Source organism: Podarcis cretensis (assembly GCF_951804945.1).
Source record: "Podarcis cretensis genome assembly, chromosome: Z".
Taxonomy (NCBI): Eukaryota; Metazoa; Chordata; class Lepidosauria; order Squamata; family Lacertidae; genus Podarcis; species Podarcis cretensis.
In genome coordinates, this window is record NC_137184.1 from 949,220 (window position 1) to 962,281 (window position 13,062).

Consider the following 13,062-nt stretch of genomic DNA (forward strand, 5'->3'; position numbering starts at 1 on the left):
CGAATACATGTCGCCCCAGCGCAGAAGGCCCAGTGGAGCAACAGGGAATCTGACTCTCTTGCCTGTTAGTTATGCTGCAAGGAGGGATCAGATGAAGCCACACCTGAGAAGCGTCATGGGGAGTGAGTCGCTGCAGTCTTGAGTTCATGGGCACACAGCCGCCACCTCCTTGGCATTCAGATCAGCCGCTCCAGTGGTGGCAGCTTGATGACGTTCCACATTTCCACTCGAGCCCCATCCTTCTCCTGTCGGCTGGGGCTGTAGGTTCCTTGGGTGGCCCTCCTCTTCTTCATGGCAACCATGGAGAGGCCGAAGAGGGTGATAAGCACTGCGCCCCCAGCTGCTCCCACGGTGCCTACCAGCGTGGAGCTGCTGACTTGGGCCCAAGCTGGTCGCTGTGGTGGAACAAGATGCAGTGGCATTTCAGACAAGGTGAAACCCTGCAATCACTGGGCAGCTTCTGTACATCCCTTGGTAATCTACAGGTGAGCATCCCTGAGCCAGGAAGCCAACCAAGCAGCTTTACCACTTGAGATGGTGGCAGCAGCATGGGAGCCAGAGGGCTATTAATGAGTCTCAATCTCAAGTGGGTGGGTGGGCAGGAAGGGAGAGAGAGAGAGAGAGGACCTGCCCCCCACATGTCCGTATGCAGGCTCTGTTGCTGCTTTTTCACTGCACCTGGCTTCTGCCATTACTGAATCCTTAAGGGGCCACAATCCCTTCTCCATCCTACGGCCTCCCACACCATTTGGCAAGAAGAACTGAATAAGCACACACAAACATTCACCATCTCCATCACTAGCACCACCAACAAATGGTACCTGTGGGAATGTCAAGAGAGTCCACCCCCAAAGGGGGCTGTTTTATAAAACGAGTTGGTTTGTGCAAATGTTCTCAGTGGCTTCTGAGAAGTCTCTCCACCCCTTGGAGCCATGTCTGACAGGGAGGCAAGATCGGAGGTGCTGTTTCTGTTGAAGGTTGGCTGGTGTTGTCGCTGGTCTTGGGAAAGCGCCCCCCCCTCGGCATAATCGGGCAGAGGCAGCCTGCAGTTCTGCCTGTGAGAACAGCATTTTGCAAGGGAGGCCTTTGGGCAGGCTCCTCCTTGAGCCGAGGGATGGACGGGGAAGGGGGCAAGGGGTGATGCCTAACTGCTGCCTCTGAGAAAGAGCCAGAGAGAGTGGGTTGGGGAGCCTCGGGCATTCCCAGGTGCACCTGTGGCCCAGCCACTCACGCGCTTGCAACTCCACTGCGCTTAAGGAGCCTGGTGAGGTGGGCGAGCAGGTGCACAGCCCGGGACAAGCCCAGCACCTCAGTGCCGGTCTTGCCAAGGCAGCCCTTTGCCTCGCTAGAGCAGGGCCTATATTAAGCGCTCCTCCGGCGGCACCTTGAGCACACTGTCCATCTCCAGGCGAGCTCCTGCCACCTCCTGCTGGCTTGGGCTGTAGGTCCCCTCAGACTGGCGCCTCTTCCGGGCCGTGAGGATCATAAGCACGAAGATAATAATGAGTAGCAGCAAGCAACCACAGGCTACTGGCACCGCTACTTCAATTAATGGGAATGGGAAGAGAGCACCTGGAGTCCCCCTCTGCAAGAGAAATTAATGGAAAAAGAATGAGCCTTCGGCGGGCAGTGGGGGAGTCGCTTGGCAGCTGTGTGGCACTTGAGAGGGAAAGGAAGGGGTGCATGCTGTCCCCCAGGTCAGTGTTAAAAGTAGGCCAAGGCTCAGGAACAAAATGCCAGTAGTCAGGGATATGGAGAAAGGGGCTGGATTTCTGGCTGCAGAAAGCAGGCACTAGAACTCCCTCTAGGAGTTGAGGCATAGCTAGGATCCAATTGGCTTCAGTCCCTGCCAATTCAAAAATGCTAGCAGCGTGCAGCTCTGACCTATCACAAGTGTGGCTAGAAAGGACATGCAGCCCCAAACATCAACCATGTACAGAAGCAGGTGTGGGGAGTATGGCAGCCTCTGCCCTCAAGAGGCAAGAGTGCTCCTTTGGGACAATTTGTCATATGGGAACACTTTCCTGTTCCTGTTATGAGTGTTGAGCAGGGTGGTTAGTAGGAAGCACCAATTCCCTTTGCAAGGTTTTCTCCAGATCAGCAGGAAGAAATCTAATCTCACAACATGCACACCTTATCAATGTCTGGTCCCCTTCCAGGGTGGCAGTCCGGCTAATGCATCCTCAGCCAGGGAACTTGCATGCAGATGCTGTCCACAGCAGTACAGGAAGAGCAGCTACCTACAGCTCAGAGCTTACTCACAGAACTGTTTCGGGGACACAAGATTAGCGTAAGCCTTACTAAAAACAGCAGTGTGTCAGCTCAGCAGCTAAGACGCTTGCTGGCCAAGCCACCGCTACCTTCCCAGAGAGAAACCGGGAGGGAGATTTGTAAGCAAGTAATTGGGTGGATTCTGAGCTCCTAAGCCTTGCAATTGGATATATCAGATGTGTTGTGCAATTGGAATAGGGTTTGGCTATATCAGAAGGCAGTTTAAGCAAGCAGCTTCTCCACCCTGGCGTGGGGCCAGCAGGTTGCAGCTCAAAACCTTTTATCTGCTGCACTTAACAAGGTGGAGCATGTTCTGTGTCAGATTTCCTGAGGCTCTGTCCCACCAGACAGCATCACAATGGGGCGAAGGGGCAGGCTGCAGAGGGTGCACTGTTCAGAGCCAGACACACAGGTTAGTTGTGGTCTAGAAATGAAAGAGAAGAGGCAGCAGAGCAAGCATCAGCATGCAGGAAGCCCACGGGAAGGGACCAGCGCCAAGACCCCTGGAGGCAGTGGGGCTGCTGCCTCAGACTCAGGCATGCAAAGGCTTCTAAACAAAGGGGTTGTTTAGAAGCATCAGCCGGAGGAGGCACAGCTGCAACAGCAACAGCAGAGAGCCTGTCTCCCCTGCAGACATGCAATGGCATTAAGGGCAGGTTCATGCAGTCAAGGTTAGTATGTTACCGGTCCCCAGTCACCCACATGCAACCACATTCCATGCAAGGAGGAGCATGCGGGGCCGGCGAGGAGAAGCCCACCCAACACAGACTTATTCCCCTGTCTGCTGAGCAAAGCATCAAGTACCTCTCTCCCACCACAAGCAAACAGCAGGCTCGGTTAGGGTATTCTTGGCCTTATTTTAAAATTCATATAGATTTCCTGGCCCTCAACACATACAGGCACAGACCCCTCTCCTCAGGGCACTTGGCAGACACTGTGCTTCTCTGTCCCTCTTCACCTCCTGGGGACCCTGTTCCCTCACACTTCATCACTGACCTATGCCCGCCCCCCAATAATACTTAAAACTTTATGAATTCCACAACCATCCACAAATTATGCTAATGGGAGTTATTTGATTGCATTTTCATAGAAGGGTCCTGAGGGTCATCTAGTTCAACCCCCGGCAAGGCAGGAATCTCGGCTAAATAATAGAAGACAGTTGACTATCGAACCTCTGCTTCAAACCTCCCAGGACAGAGAGAGAGCATTTTGGCCCGATGTTTAAAATAAGTACTGAGTGCAAATGCTGAACTCTCCTGGTGCGAGAGTTGTGGGGAGGAGACCCAGCGCCCCCCAGCCTGCCTCTGAATCCCACCAGGATTTTTAAACAGTTCCTTTCCCTCTTGGCCAAACTGCCTTAGCTTTAAGAGAGAAAAGCCTGAGCCACCACTACACACAGGAAGCATTGGCTTACGTCAATGTCGCATCGCTCCCCAGTGTAGCTGGCACTGCACACACATCGATACCGGTTTACGGAATCCTGGCAGGTCCCCCCATTCTGGCAGGGATTGGGGTCGCAGTCATTGATGTTGATCTGGCATCTGCAAAATAAATTGGCAAGAGTCAGCCTCAACCCAAAAGAAATGATGGCGTTGCAATAGGCACCTGGAGGGGAGGGGTTGGTTTGGGGCTCTGCCTCTTCAGTGGGTGAACTTAGCAAGCTGGGAGAGGCTTTCCTCCAGGTGCAAGCTAACTGTACTGCAAGGGTGGAAGACTCAGCTGCCATGGTGGGCTTTGCACTCTCAGCAGTGCCTGCTTAGAAACACCCAGACTCGGTCTCTTTTCCTTAAAGGCACCAAAAGCTTAAAAGGTCTGCCTGCTGTTTGGTCAGTTTCCCACTTCCTGCTTGCTTCCATCTGTGGGCTCCAGCCCTCCCACAGGTCCAGCTGGCTTACCGGTCAACTGCATCTTACGGTGGTTTGCTCTTCTTGGTGCAATAAGGACAGGCCAACTGTGTGCTTTGTGTGAGTCTCTCATGGCAATAGTCTCTACACACAACAAAGAGACCCAAATATATCCAAATAGTATCTATACTGCACTCATACAGATTTATAACCACATCCTTAGTCTTGTGGAGAATTTCAGGCAGCTTGCATTTTATACAGAAGCACAGTTTGGTACCCAAAAGCAAATTTTCTATAAAGGAAGACTGAGTAAGTGTGAATTGCACCTATTTCTCAATGATCTTTGGTGAACCAGAGCATTGATTGAAAGTGAGGTCTGATAAAGATATTTCCTCTATGCCAGTGGTTTTCAACCAGTGTGTCATGGCCCCCTGGGGTGCCTTGAAGGATGGTCAGGGGTGCGGTGGCCATCCTTCAAGGCAACCCTGGCCTCTTTCCTTCCTTCCTTCCTTCCTTCCTTCCTTCCTTCCTTCCTTCCATCTCTCTTTGGGGCGGGGGGGGGGGCAGCTCAGAGACCAGGGACAGCAGCTGCCCAGAGGATTCCCAGGGAGAGGGGAGAGGAGAGGAGGCTGAGGGAACACTCCACAAGGGAGGGTGTTCGAAAAAGGGTGAGGGGCTGCCAGCTCTGCAGGCAAGGGGGGACGTAAGTAGGCCCCTGAGCCCCACAAAGAATGGAGTTGGTCAAGGGAGCCGTGGACTCAAAAAGGTTGAAAACCTCTGCTCTAAGGAATCAGAAGCTATAGCCTATTTGCAGGAATGAGAGAGACTCCTCACTGAAATGAGGTTGTTGGCAATTTCTGGTTTCCATTGCCTTTTGATAGTCTGTATGCAGTTGTAGGTGGGATGTGGGTGGGGCTGTGGGTTAAACCACAGAGCCTAAGACTTGCCAATCAGAAGGTCAGCGGTTCGAATCCCTGCGACAGGGTGAGCTCCCATTGCTCTGTCCCTGCTCCTGCCAACCTAGCAGTTCGAAAGCACGTCAAAGTGCAAGTAGATAAATAGGTACCACTCTGGTGGGAAGGTAAACGGCGTTTCCATGCTCTGCTCTGGTTCGCCAGAAGCGGCTTAGTCATGCTGGCCACATGATCCGGAAGCTGTACACCAGCTCCCTCAGTCTATAGAGCGAGATGAGCGCCGCAACCCCAGAGTCAGTCACAACTGGACCTAATAGTCAGGGGTCCCTTTACTTTTACCTATGCAGTTGTAAACTCAGTATTACAGTGGTGCCCCGCAAGACGAATGCCTCGCTAAACGAAAAACCCGCAAGGCGAAAGGGTTTTCCGATTTTTTAGCGGCTTCGCAAGACGAATTTCCCTATGGGCTTGCTTCGCAAGACGAAAGCCCATAGGGAAATCTCCGGGGACAGCGGGGAAGCGCAGCGCGCCTTCTCCTCTGTTCCCAGACCTGTCCTGAAGGCTTGCGGTGGGAGGTCCGGGAACAGAGGAGAAGGCGCGCAGCGCTTCTCCTCTGTTCCCGGGGCTTGCGGTGGGAGGAGGGTTTTTCCTCCCCACCGCCAACCTTCAGAACAGCCTTCTGAATGTTGGCGGTGAGGAGGAAAGCCCTCCTCCCACCGCAAGCCTTCAGGACAGGTCCGGGAACAGAGGAGAAGGCGTGCTTCGCAAGACGAAAAACTCGCAAGAAGAAAAAACTTGCGGAACGAATTAATTTCGTCTTGCGAGGCACCACTGTATATAGATATTATTTGGATACATAGAGGATTGTTTTTAAAGGGTAATACAATGAGAATGCATTCTGTGAAAACAGCCAAGCTGCTCTTTTGAAGAAACCAGTTGCTGGGCTCCTTGGGCCACCGGCCTGGCCTGCAATGGGGAATTCTGGTCCTACCTTCTGCCTGTGTAGCCTGGCTTGCAGGTGCAGTTGGCTCCCCAGACGCCACTCATGCACTTGCCGCCATTCAGGCAGGTGAAGTTCTTCCCGCATTGCTCAGGTGGGTACGGCCACCTGGTTGGGAGAAGGAGAAGGAGAAGGAGAAGGAGAAGGAGAAGGAGAAGGAGAAGGAGAAGGAGAAGAAGATTGTAAGCATACATACAGCATACATTTTCTAAGTTTGTTTAAGAGGGGGAGTGACTTTTAACGAAATCAAAACAAACACTGGCAGTGCCGGCACATCTGCACTTGTAATAGATACAAGAAATAGATGCACTTTGGCCACACCCACTTTGACCCTGGGGCTGTGATTGGCCACCCCTGCCCTGATACCCAGGAAGGCTTGGGACGGGACTACCCAAGAGGCCGCCATCTGTCTGACCCCGCAAGGTCCTTCCAGAGGCCAAATGCAGTGAGGCGGGCAAGGCTTCTCTTCCAGGGAAGCTCAGTTCCTGGCACCAGCTTCACAGACCTTTCAGTGCCAGGCAGGGAGCTCTTGGTCCACCCAGGCTTCTTGAGAGACCTGGGCAATCCAGACCTCTGCTCTGCATTTCAGAGGTGAAGCAAGTCCCGTTTCATTGCAACTCAAAGGGCTTCAGCTCAGTGACTGAGCACCTGCTTTGCATGCTGAAGGTCTCGGGTTCAACCCCCACCGTCACCTCCAGGTAGGGGTGGGAGAGACTCTTGCCTGGAGCCCCAGAGAGACTCCACCAGTCAGGCTAAACTACAGGTGAAACTCGAAAAATTAGAATATAGCGGAGAAGTTCCTTTCTTTCAGTAATTCAACTTAAAAGGTGAAATTAATGTATGAGATTGACTCACGAAATGCCAAGTGAGACAGGTCAAGCCTTGATTTGTTACAATTGTGATGATCATGGCGTACAGCTGATGAAAACCCAAAATGAACCATCTCAGAATATTAGAATATTCAATGAAATCAGCAAAACAAGGATTGCAAATGGAGCAAGACTGGACCTCGGAGAAGTAGAAGCAGATCTCGCTTTGCATGTCATGAGTCGATCTCATATATTAGTTTCACCTTTTAAGTTGAATTACTGAAAGAAATGGAACTTTTCCACGCTATAAGCCTGCTTCCTAAACATGCCAGGTCTCTCTCGTCTTTTAATGGTTTCTTGTTTTGATTTAAGGTTTTCTTTTACTTGTTTATCACAAGCTGCTTAGGGAATGTTTTGCTGTGGAGCAGCGCGCAAAAGGCATCAGTAAAGAAACAGCGTATCGGTTATTAACTGTAGTGCAGTAATCTCCCTTCTGTCTCAATTGCAGCAGCCACTACGGAAAAATTATCTTAATGCTATAGATTGAAGTGTATGCCCTGTGGACGCGAGCTTAATCTGCAGCATAGAAGATTTCCCAAAAGTCTGTTTTGATGCCATGTGGATGACTGCATGCAAAACTCAACATCTGCACATTTGCCCTAGAAGACAACAATTTGCTTGGTAATTGTGTTTAAATATAAATAAAAACAGAGAAACAAACAAACAGCTTGCTTCAGGCTAATCTTCCCAGCACCATCCCTGGAAGCTCTGCTCCCTCCAGCAGCATCCTTAGGGGGCAGGGGTCGGGGGGGCACCTACTCGCAGTGAGGGCCTGTGTACTGTGGGGGACACTTGCAGGAGTAGCTGTAGACCCCATCCACACAGGTCCCACCATTCTGGCACTGGTGCCTAATGCAGTCGTCCACGTTAATGTGGCAGCGCTTCCCAATGTAGCCCTTCTCACAGTTGCACTGGAAATCAGCCACTTCATCGATGCACGTGCCGTGGAGGCAGGGGCTGGACTTGCAGTCGTCAATGTTGGCCTCGCACAAAGGCCCCTCCCACCCAGGGCTGCAGGCGCAGCTGAAGGTGTTGAAGAGGTCCTGGCAGGTGCCCTGGTGGAGACACGGGCTGGAGGCACAGACGTCTTGCCCCTGGCAGCCAAGAAGGGTTGCCCGGCTGTTTGTCTGCAGGAACTGTTCTGGCTGTGGGTACGCGGTGGGGGCGGCCAGTGGCAGAAGCACTCCACCCACATCTGCGTGCCCAAGGCAGCCGGTGAAGTTTTCAGCCAGGACAATGAGTGCCTTGCTCTTCAGGAAGTCCAGGTTCCCAGCATTGCCCTGGAGGGTTGTGTTGACGGACCCATCCAGACAAAGGTGCCATCTTGACGAGAGAGCCAATGGATCTTCCATGGACAGCGAAAGCGTGTGCCAGGCGCCATCTGAGACCGGCACCAGGCTGAGGAGGTTTGCCCCCTCAACGCCGTTCCCACTCCTGATCTCTACCAGCAGAGAGGAGTTCTGGATGGCCACCAGGAGGGAATCCACAGCCACCACGGCCCGCAGCAAGATGCTATCTTGGTCCCTTGTTCTGAAGTCCAGGCGGAGGCTATGGAGGGCTCTGGTGATGGACGCGTTGGCTGTGAATTCAGCTGCGTCGCGCTCATGGAACGTGGCCGTGGCCAGACCTGCAAGGAGGAGAAGGTGAACATGGCAGTCAGAGGAGGCAGGTCTGGGGGGGGGGGGGCTCCAATGAAAATAACAAGGATCCCCATTTGAAGGTATCTTCCAAGAGAGAGAAACACTGACTACCCCTGTGTACTGAGGAGCATCACTGTCTATATCTATTTTGGTGCCAGTCCTAGCCACCACTTTCATGACACATGCATGAGGCCACTAAAGAAGGATGTGTTGCCCCCTAAAACAAACTTCCATGGCAAATTTGTGGTCTGTTGAAGGCAGTGTGCCTCTAAACACCCGCTGCCTAGAATCACAAGTGAGAAGGGCTGCGTTGTGCTCATCTCCTGCTTGCGGACTTCCTGCTGGGGCAAAGGCTCCACCACTGAGAACAGGAAGCTGGACTAGAGGGGCCTTTGCTCTGATCCAGCAGGCTCTTATGTTCTCGACCACAGTGAGCATTTTAAAGGATGAGGGGGTATGGGTGGAACAGGGATATTTACCTGCATTAGTCACTGTGAAGGGTGGGGAGATTTTAGTCCACAGCTGATACGATCTGCAATTAGGGGCTTTATTGTGATTTGCAGATTTGTTTTATGATTGGTTTTATCTCATGCAGTTTCAGATACTCTTATGCTTATGTATTCTGTATTAAGTGGTTTATGCAGAATTCACTGAGGAGAGGGCGACTGATGGTTACCAGCCACGACGGCTGGGCTCTACCTTCGCAGATGGAGGCAATTATGCTTTTGAATTGTTGTTGGAAACCACAGAAAAGGAGAGTGCTTGTGCACTCTTCCTGCTGTCCTACAGACCTCTGGTTGGCCACTGTGAAAATAGGATGCTGGACTAAATGGGCCTTGGGCCTGATCCAGCATGCTACTCTTATGTTCTTATAAATTCTTTAAATGAATGATAGAAAAGGGCAGGCTCTTGCTTCAGGTTCTCTTTGTCCCTTGCATGATGCTTACAGACATAGCCGGAAGGGACATCCACGCAGGTTGTGGCTTGAGGACACAGCTCACTCATGCACCAGACTCTCTCGTGACAGCGCTTGCCTGTGAAGTTGGCTGGGCAGCTGCAGCTGAAGTCATTCCATGTGACGGTGCACTGGCCGCCATTGAGGCATGGCCCAGACTGAAAGACAAGAAAGGAGCCTGGTCAGAGGAGGAAGAACAACATGGTCCACTCTTCCTTTTGCTTTGGAGAGACATGCATTGCTGGGGGTCTGAGGGGCAGGGGGAAGGCTAGCAGATTTGGATGAGGAATGCCTGGGAGCCGTAGTTGCCGTTGGATGAAAACGGTGGGATGCATGGCTAGCAACTGAATTTCCGACCCTAGCTAGAAGGTGTCTAGCTCAGTGGTAGTGCTAGGAGGTCCCAGGTTCTCTCCCTGACATCGCCAGGTGGGGTCTGAGTGCCTCCTCTCTGTAACCCTGCAGAGCCCCTGGCAGTCAGCATAGATCATAGTGAGCTACATGGAGAAATGGCAGTTTCTCATGCTTACGCTCGACTTTTCTGCTATTTTCACTTTCTCACCACCCATGTCTGCCTCTTTGTGCTTTTCTTTTCTGCTGCAAGCAAGACTCTGGTGGCAGCTTTGGTGGTGTGAGGGAGGGCACTGTGCTCAGGATAACCGTCTCTAAGATTTTCTGCTCCCTCCCCATTTGTAACAACTGGAAAGCTGGGACTTGGCTTCTCGTTTGCACTGGGTACTTTAGGAGAGGTCTGAGGCCAAGTTATTATCGAGTGGAATTGATCTACTCTGCGGAAATCTCTCTTTGTACTAATGAGCTGGATGCTTTTAAGCTCCATAAAGATGGAGCATTGTCCCTCTGTAACTTACTACAGAGAAAGAGAAGTGGTGGCCGGGGGGGGGGGTCCCCTGCATCTGTGTGTCTCTGTGTAGGTGGTGCACTGGGTGCACTGGATCAAATTTCCCCCTGCCAAAAAAACCTTCCTTCTAGACCTCTGTGTGTGCAAGAGGTGCACAAGACAGAAGGGTTTCAATGCATGCATGCAGTTGCGCTTGTGGCAGAAGATGCTCATCTGAGGGCCAAGCGAGGGAGTGAGAAGCTGGATGGGGACAGAGAGAGACCGTGAGCACATGCTGAATAGAGGAGAGAGGCAAAGGACAGTCCATACTCCACCTTGCCAGGTTAATGCTGTTACTCCTGCCTGCCCAATGCCTGGTCCTTTGACAGCGTAAGGAGGAAGAACATAGGAAGGAAATGCTGGAAACATGTAAGCTTCTAGACCACCCTTCACCAGCCTGGTTTGCTGGGGTTGATGGGAATTGTAGTCCAAAACAACTGGGGGGGGACCAAGTTAGCAAAGGCTATTTAAGGAGATCCTATTAGCCCCCTTGGCATTCACCTCCATGCCAAGCAGTGCTAAGGCAAGAGCAACAGTGAAGTGGTGGTAACAGCCCTGCATGAGATACTGTGCAGGCCTTTCCTCTGGCAAACAGGGACTCACTGCCCCTCTTGCTTAAGTGTGTCATGGAAAAAGAGGTGGGGGAGATGCTTTGCATGCAGAAGGTCCCAGTGAACCTCTCAGCATCTCCAGGTAGGGCTTGGCATGCCCACCTGTCTGAAACCCTAGAAAGAGACTGCAAGTCTATGTCCACAACACTGAGCTAAATAGACTTAGTGAACAGCGGCTTCCTCTGCTGTTCTTGCAGGAAGACCATAGACGGAGTACATGCTTTGCATCCAGAAGGTCCAAGTTCAATCTCCAGCATCTCCAAGTAAGGCTAAGAAGGACACCTGTCTGAAACCCTGGAGACCTTCTGTCAGCCACAGTAGACAACACTGGTCTAGATGGTCTGGCTCAAGATAAGGTCGCTTCCTTTGCTACTCTGTCGCTGGGGAGGAAACTGGCAGAGCAACTGTGCACAAATTCTTCTGGGCTCTGCTTTGCATGCACCCATTAGCCCATTTGCAATCTCTCAACAACTCATTTATATCAGGTAGTTGGAACAGAAATGTGCAGAACTCACTTCCAAGTGGCCAACAAGATGCCTCTGGGAAGCCCACAAGCAGAACCTACAACAGCAGCTCCCACAGTTGAGATTTGTCCCAGAAACTGGTACTGAGGCACACTGCCTCTGACAGGAGAGGCAGGACACAGCCATCATGGCTACTAGCCAATGATTAGCCTTATTCTCCTGCATGGATTTGTCCCATCCTCTTTCGAAGCCACCCAGATTGGTGACCATCACAGCCTCTTGCAGTGGGAGGTTCACAGTTTAAGAAATAATGGCTTTTGTTGGTCCTGAATCTTCCAACATTTGGCTTTCTTGGACATCCATAAGAGTTTTGAGAGAGGAAAAATGCATCTCTATCTGCTCTCTACACATCACACATACTTTGTACACCTCTGTCATGTGTGTTCCTCAGGGTTTCTTGCCTTCTCTTTAAACTATAAACAAAACGAAATGTCATAACTTTGCTGTCTGGCAAAAGTAAACCCCATTTCACACGCCTCCTATGGAATTTGTTCCATGGGTTGCTTGGATGGCCCTGATATAGTTCACAAGGTGTGACTCCCTGGCAGGATACCTCCAATTGCCAGCTGCTGGAGGCATATCCTGCTTGTGGGCTTGCCAGGGAATGCTGGTGGCCACTTGAGGAAACCACCACGGAGCTCGTTAGGCCTCCTTCTGCCATTCAGTTCACAGAGGTACAAGTTGGCCTCTGCCAACCTGCTGTCACCTCCAGATGTTTTGGACTACAACTCCATGCTGATGTGAATTGTAGTCCAAAACATCTGGAGGGCACCAGGCTTGCAAAGGCTGCACTATAATACCATTCTCAGCAGAGACAGACAACTGCTGGCATTCTCCTTACCTTGCAAGTGTCATCAGAGGTGCATCCGAAACCAATGTTGGTGGTTTGCCCCACAAGCTTCTCTTGTGGGCCACTGTGGTTAGCAGCCAGATGAGGGGCAAGCTGCATCTGCCAGTCATTGAGTCGAACATCCTGAAGGCAGCCTTTAAAAGGCCCTCCCCACGTGGCAGCACTGTCTTGGTCCGGGAGTCCACCCACATGAACCATAACGCCAGGAGAGAGAGGAGTCACCACCAGGGGACCCAGTTCCTCCTCTCTGCCTAAAAGGCTGGTGTAAACAAGACCATTGTGGAAGGAAAGCACCACAAAGTGCCTGGTGCCATCCGCCAGCTGCCCAGTTGGCCCAATGGGAGTAGCAGAAGGTGCATCCAGCTGGAGCTGCCCATCCTTCAGATACACTGTGAGGAAAACTTCACTTTGGTTGCTGATTTGGGTCACCAGACCACTGGGCCTCAGAGTTCGGATGAAAAACGAAAGGTTAAAGTTTGCCCCGAGACTGCTGCTAACTGCAAAGGCAGCAAAGCTTGAGGAGTTGTCTTGGCTGAAAGTTCCTGCAGGAGACTCTGAGGAAGAAAGAACAATGCATGGCAACTCTGAGCTGAAGGGAGCATCAGAACAAAACCATTCTGAGACCACTAGGCTGGTCTCAACCCATTGACCATCCCTCTGGGACCTTTGGAAATGGCTGAGGTTCTGCT

General features: G+C 51.7%; 1 protein-coding gene across 2 annotated transcripts in view; it reads right to left on the reverse strand.

The window, feature by feature from the left end:
* Positions 1-830: 830 nt before the first annotated feature.
* The window catches only part of CRB2 (crumbs cell polarity complex component 2), a 66,136-nt gene continuing 53,904 nt past the window's right edge, over positions 831-13,062 (reverse strand). For both annotated transcript variants that reach the window (XM_079961922.1, XM_079961921.1), the window contains 6 exons: positions 12,365-12,927; positions 9,486-9,651; positions 7,658-8,525; positions 6,021-6,137; positions 3,686-3,812; positions 831-1,585 (listed from right to left, as the gene is read on the reverse strand). In XM_079961922.1, coding sequence (XP_079818048.1) covers positions 1,358-1,585; positions 3,686-3,812; positions 6,021-6,137; positions 7,658-8,525; positions 9,486-9,651; positions 12,365-12,927 — 2,069 coding nt within the window. In that variant the 3' untranslated portion in view covers positions 831-1,357. The remainder of the gene's footprint in view (positions 1,586-3,685; positions 3,813-6,020; positions 6,138-7,657; positions 8,526-9,485; positions 9,652-12,364; positions 12,928-13,062) is intronic.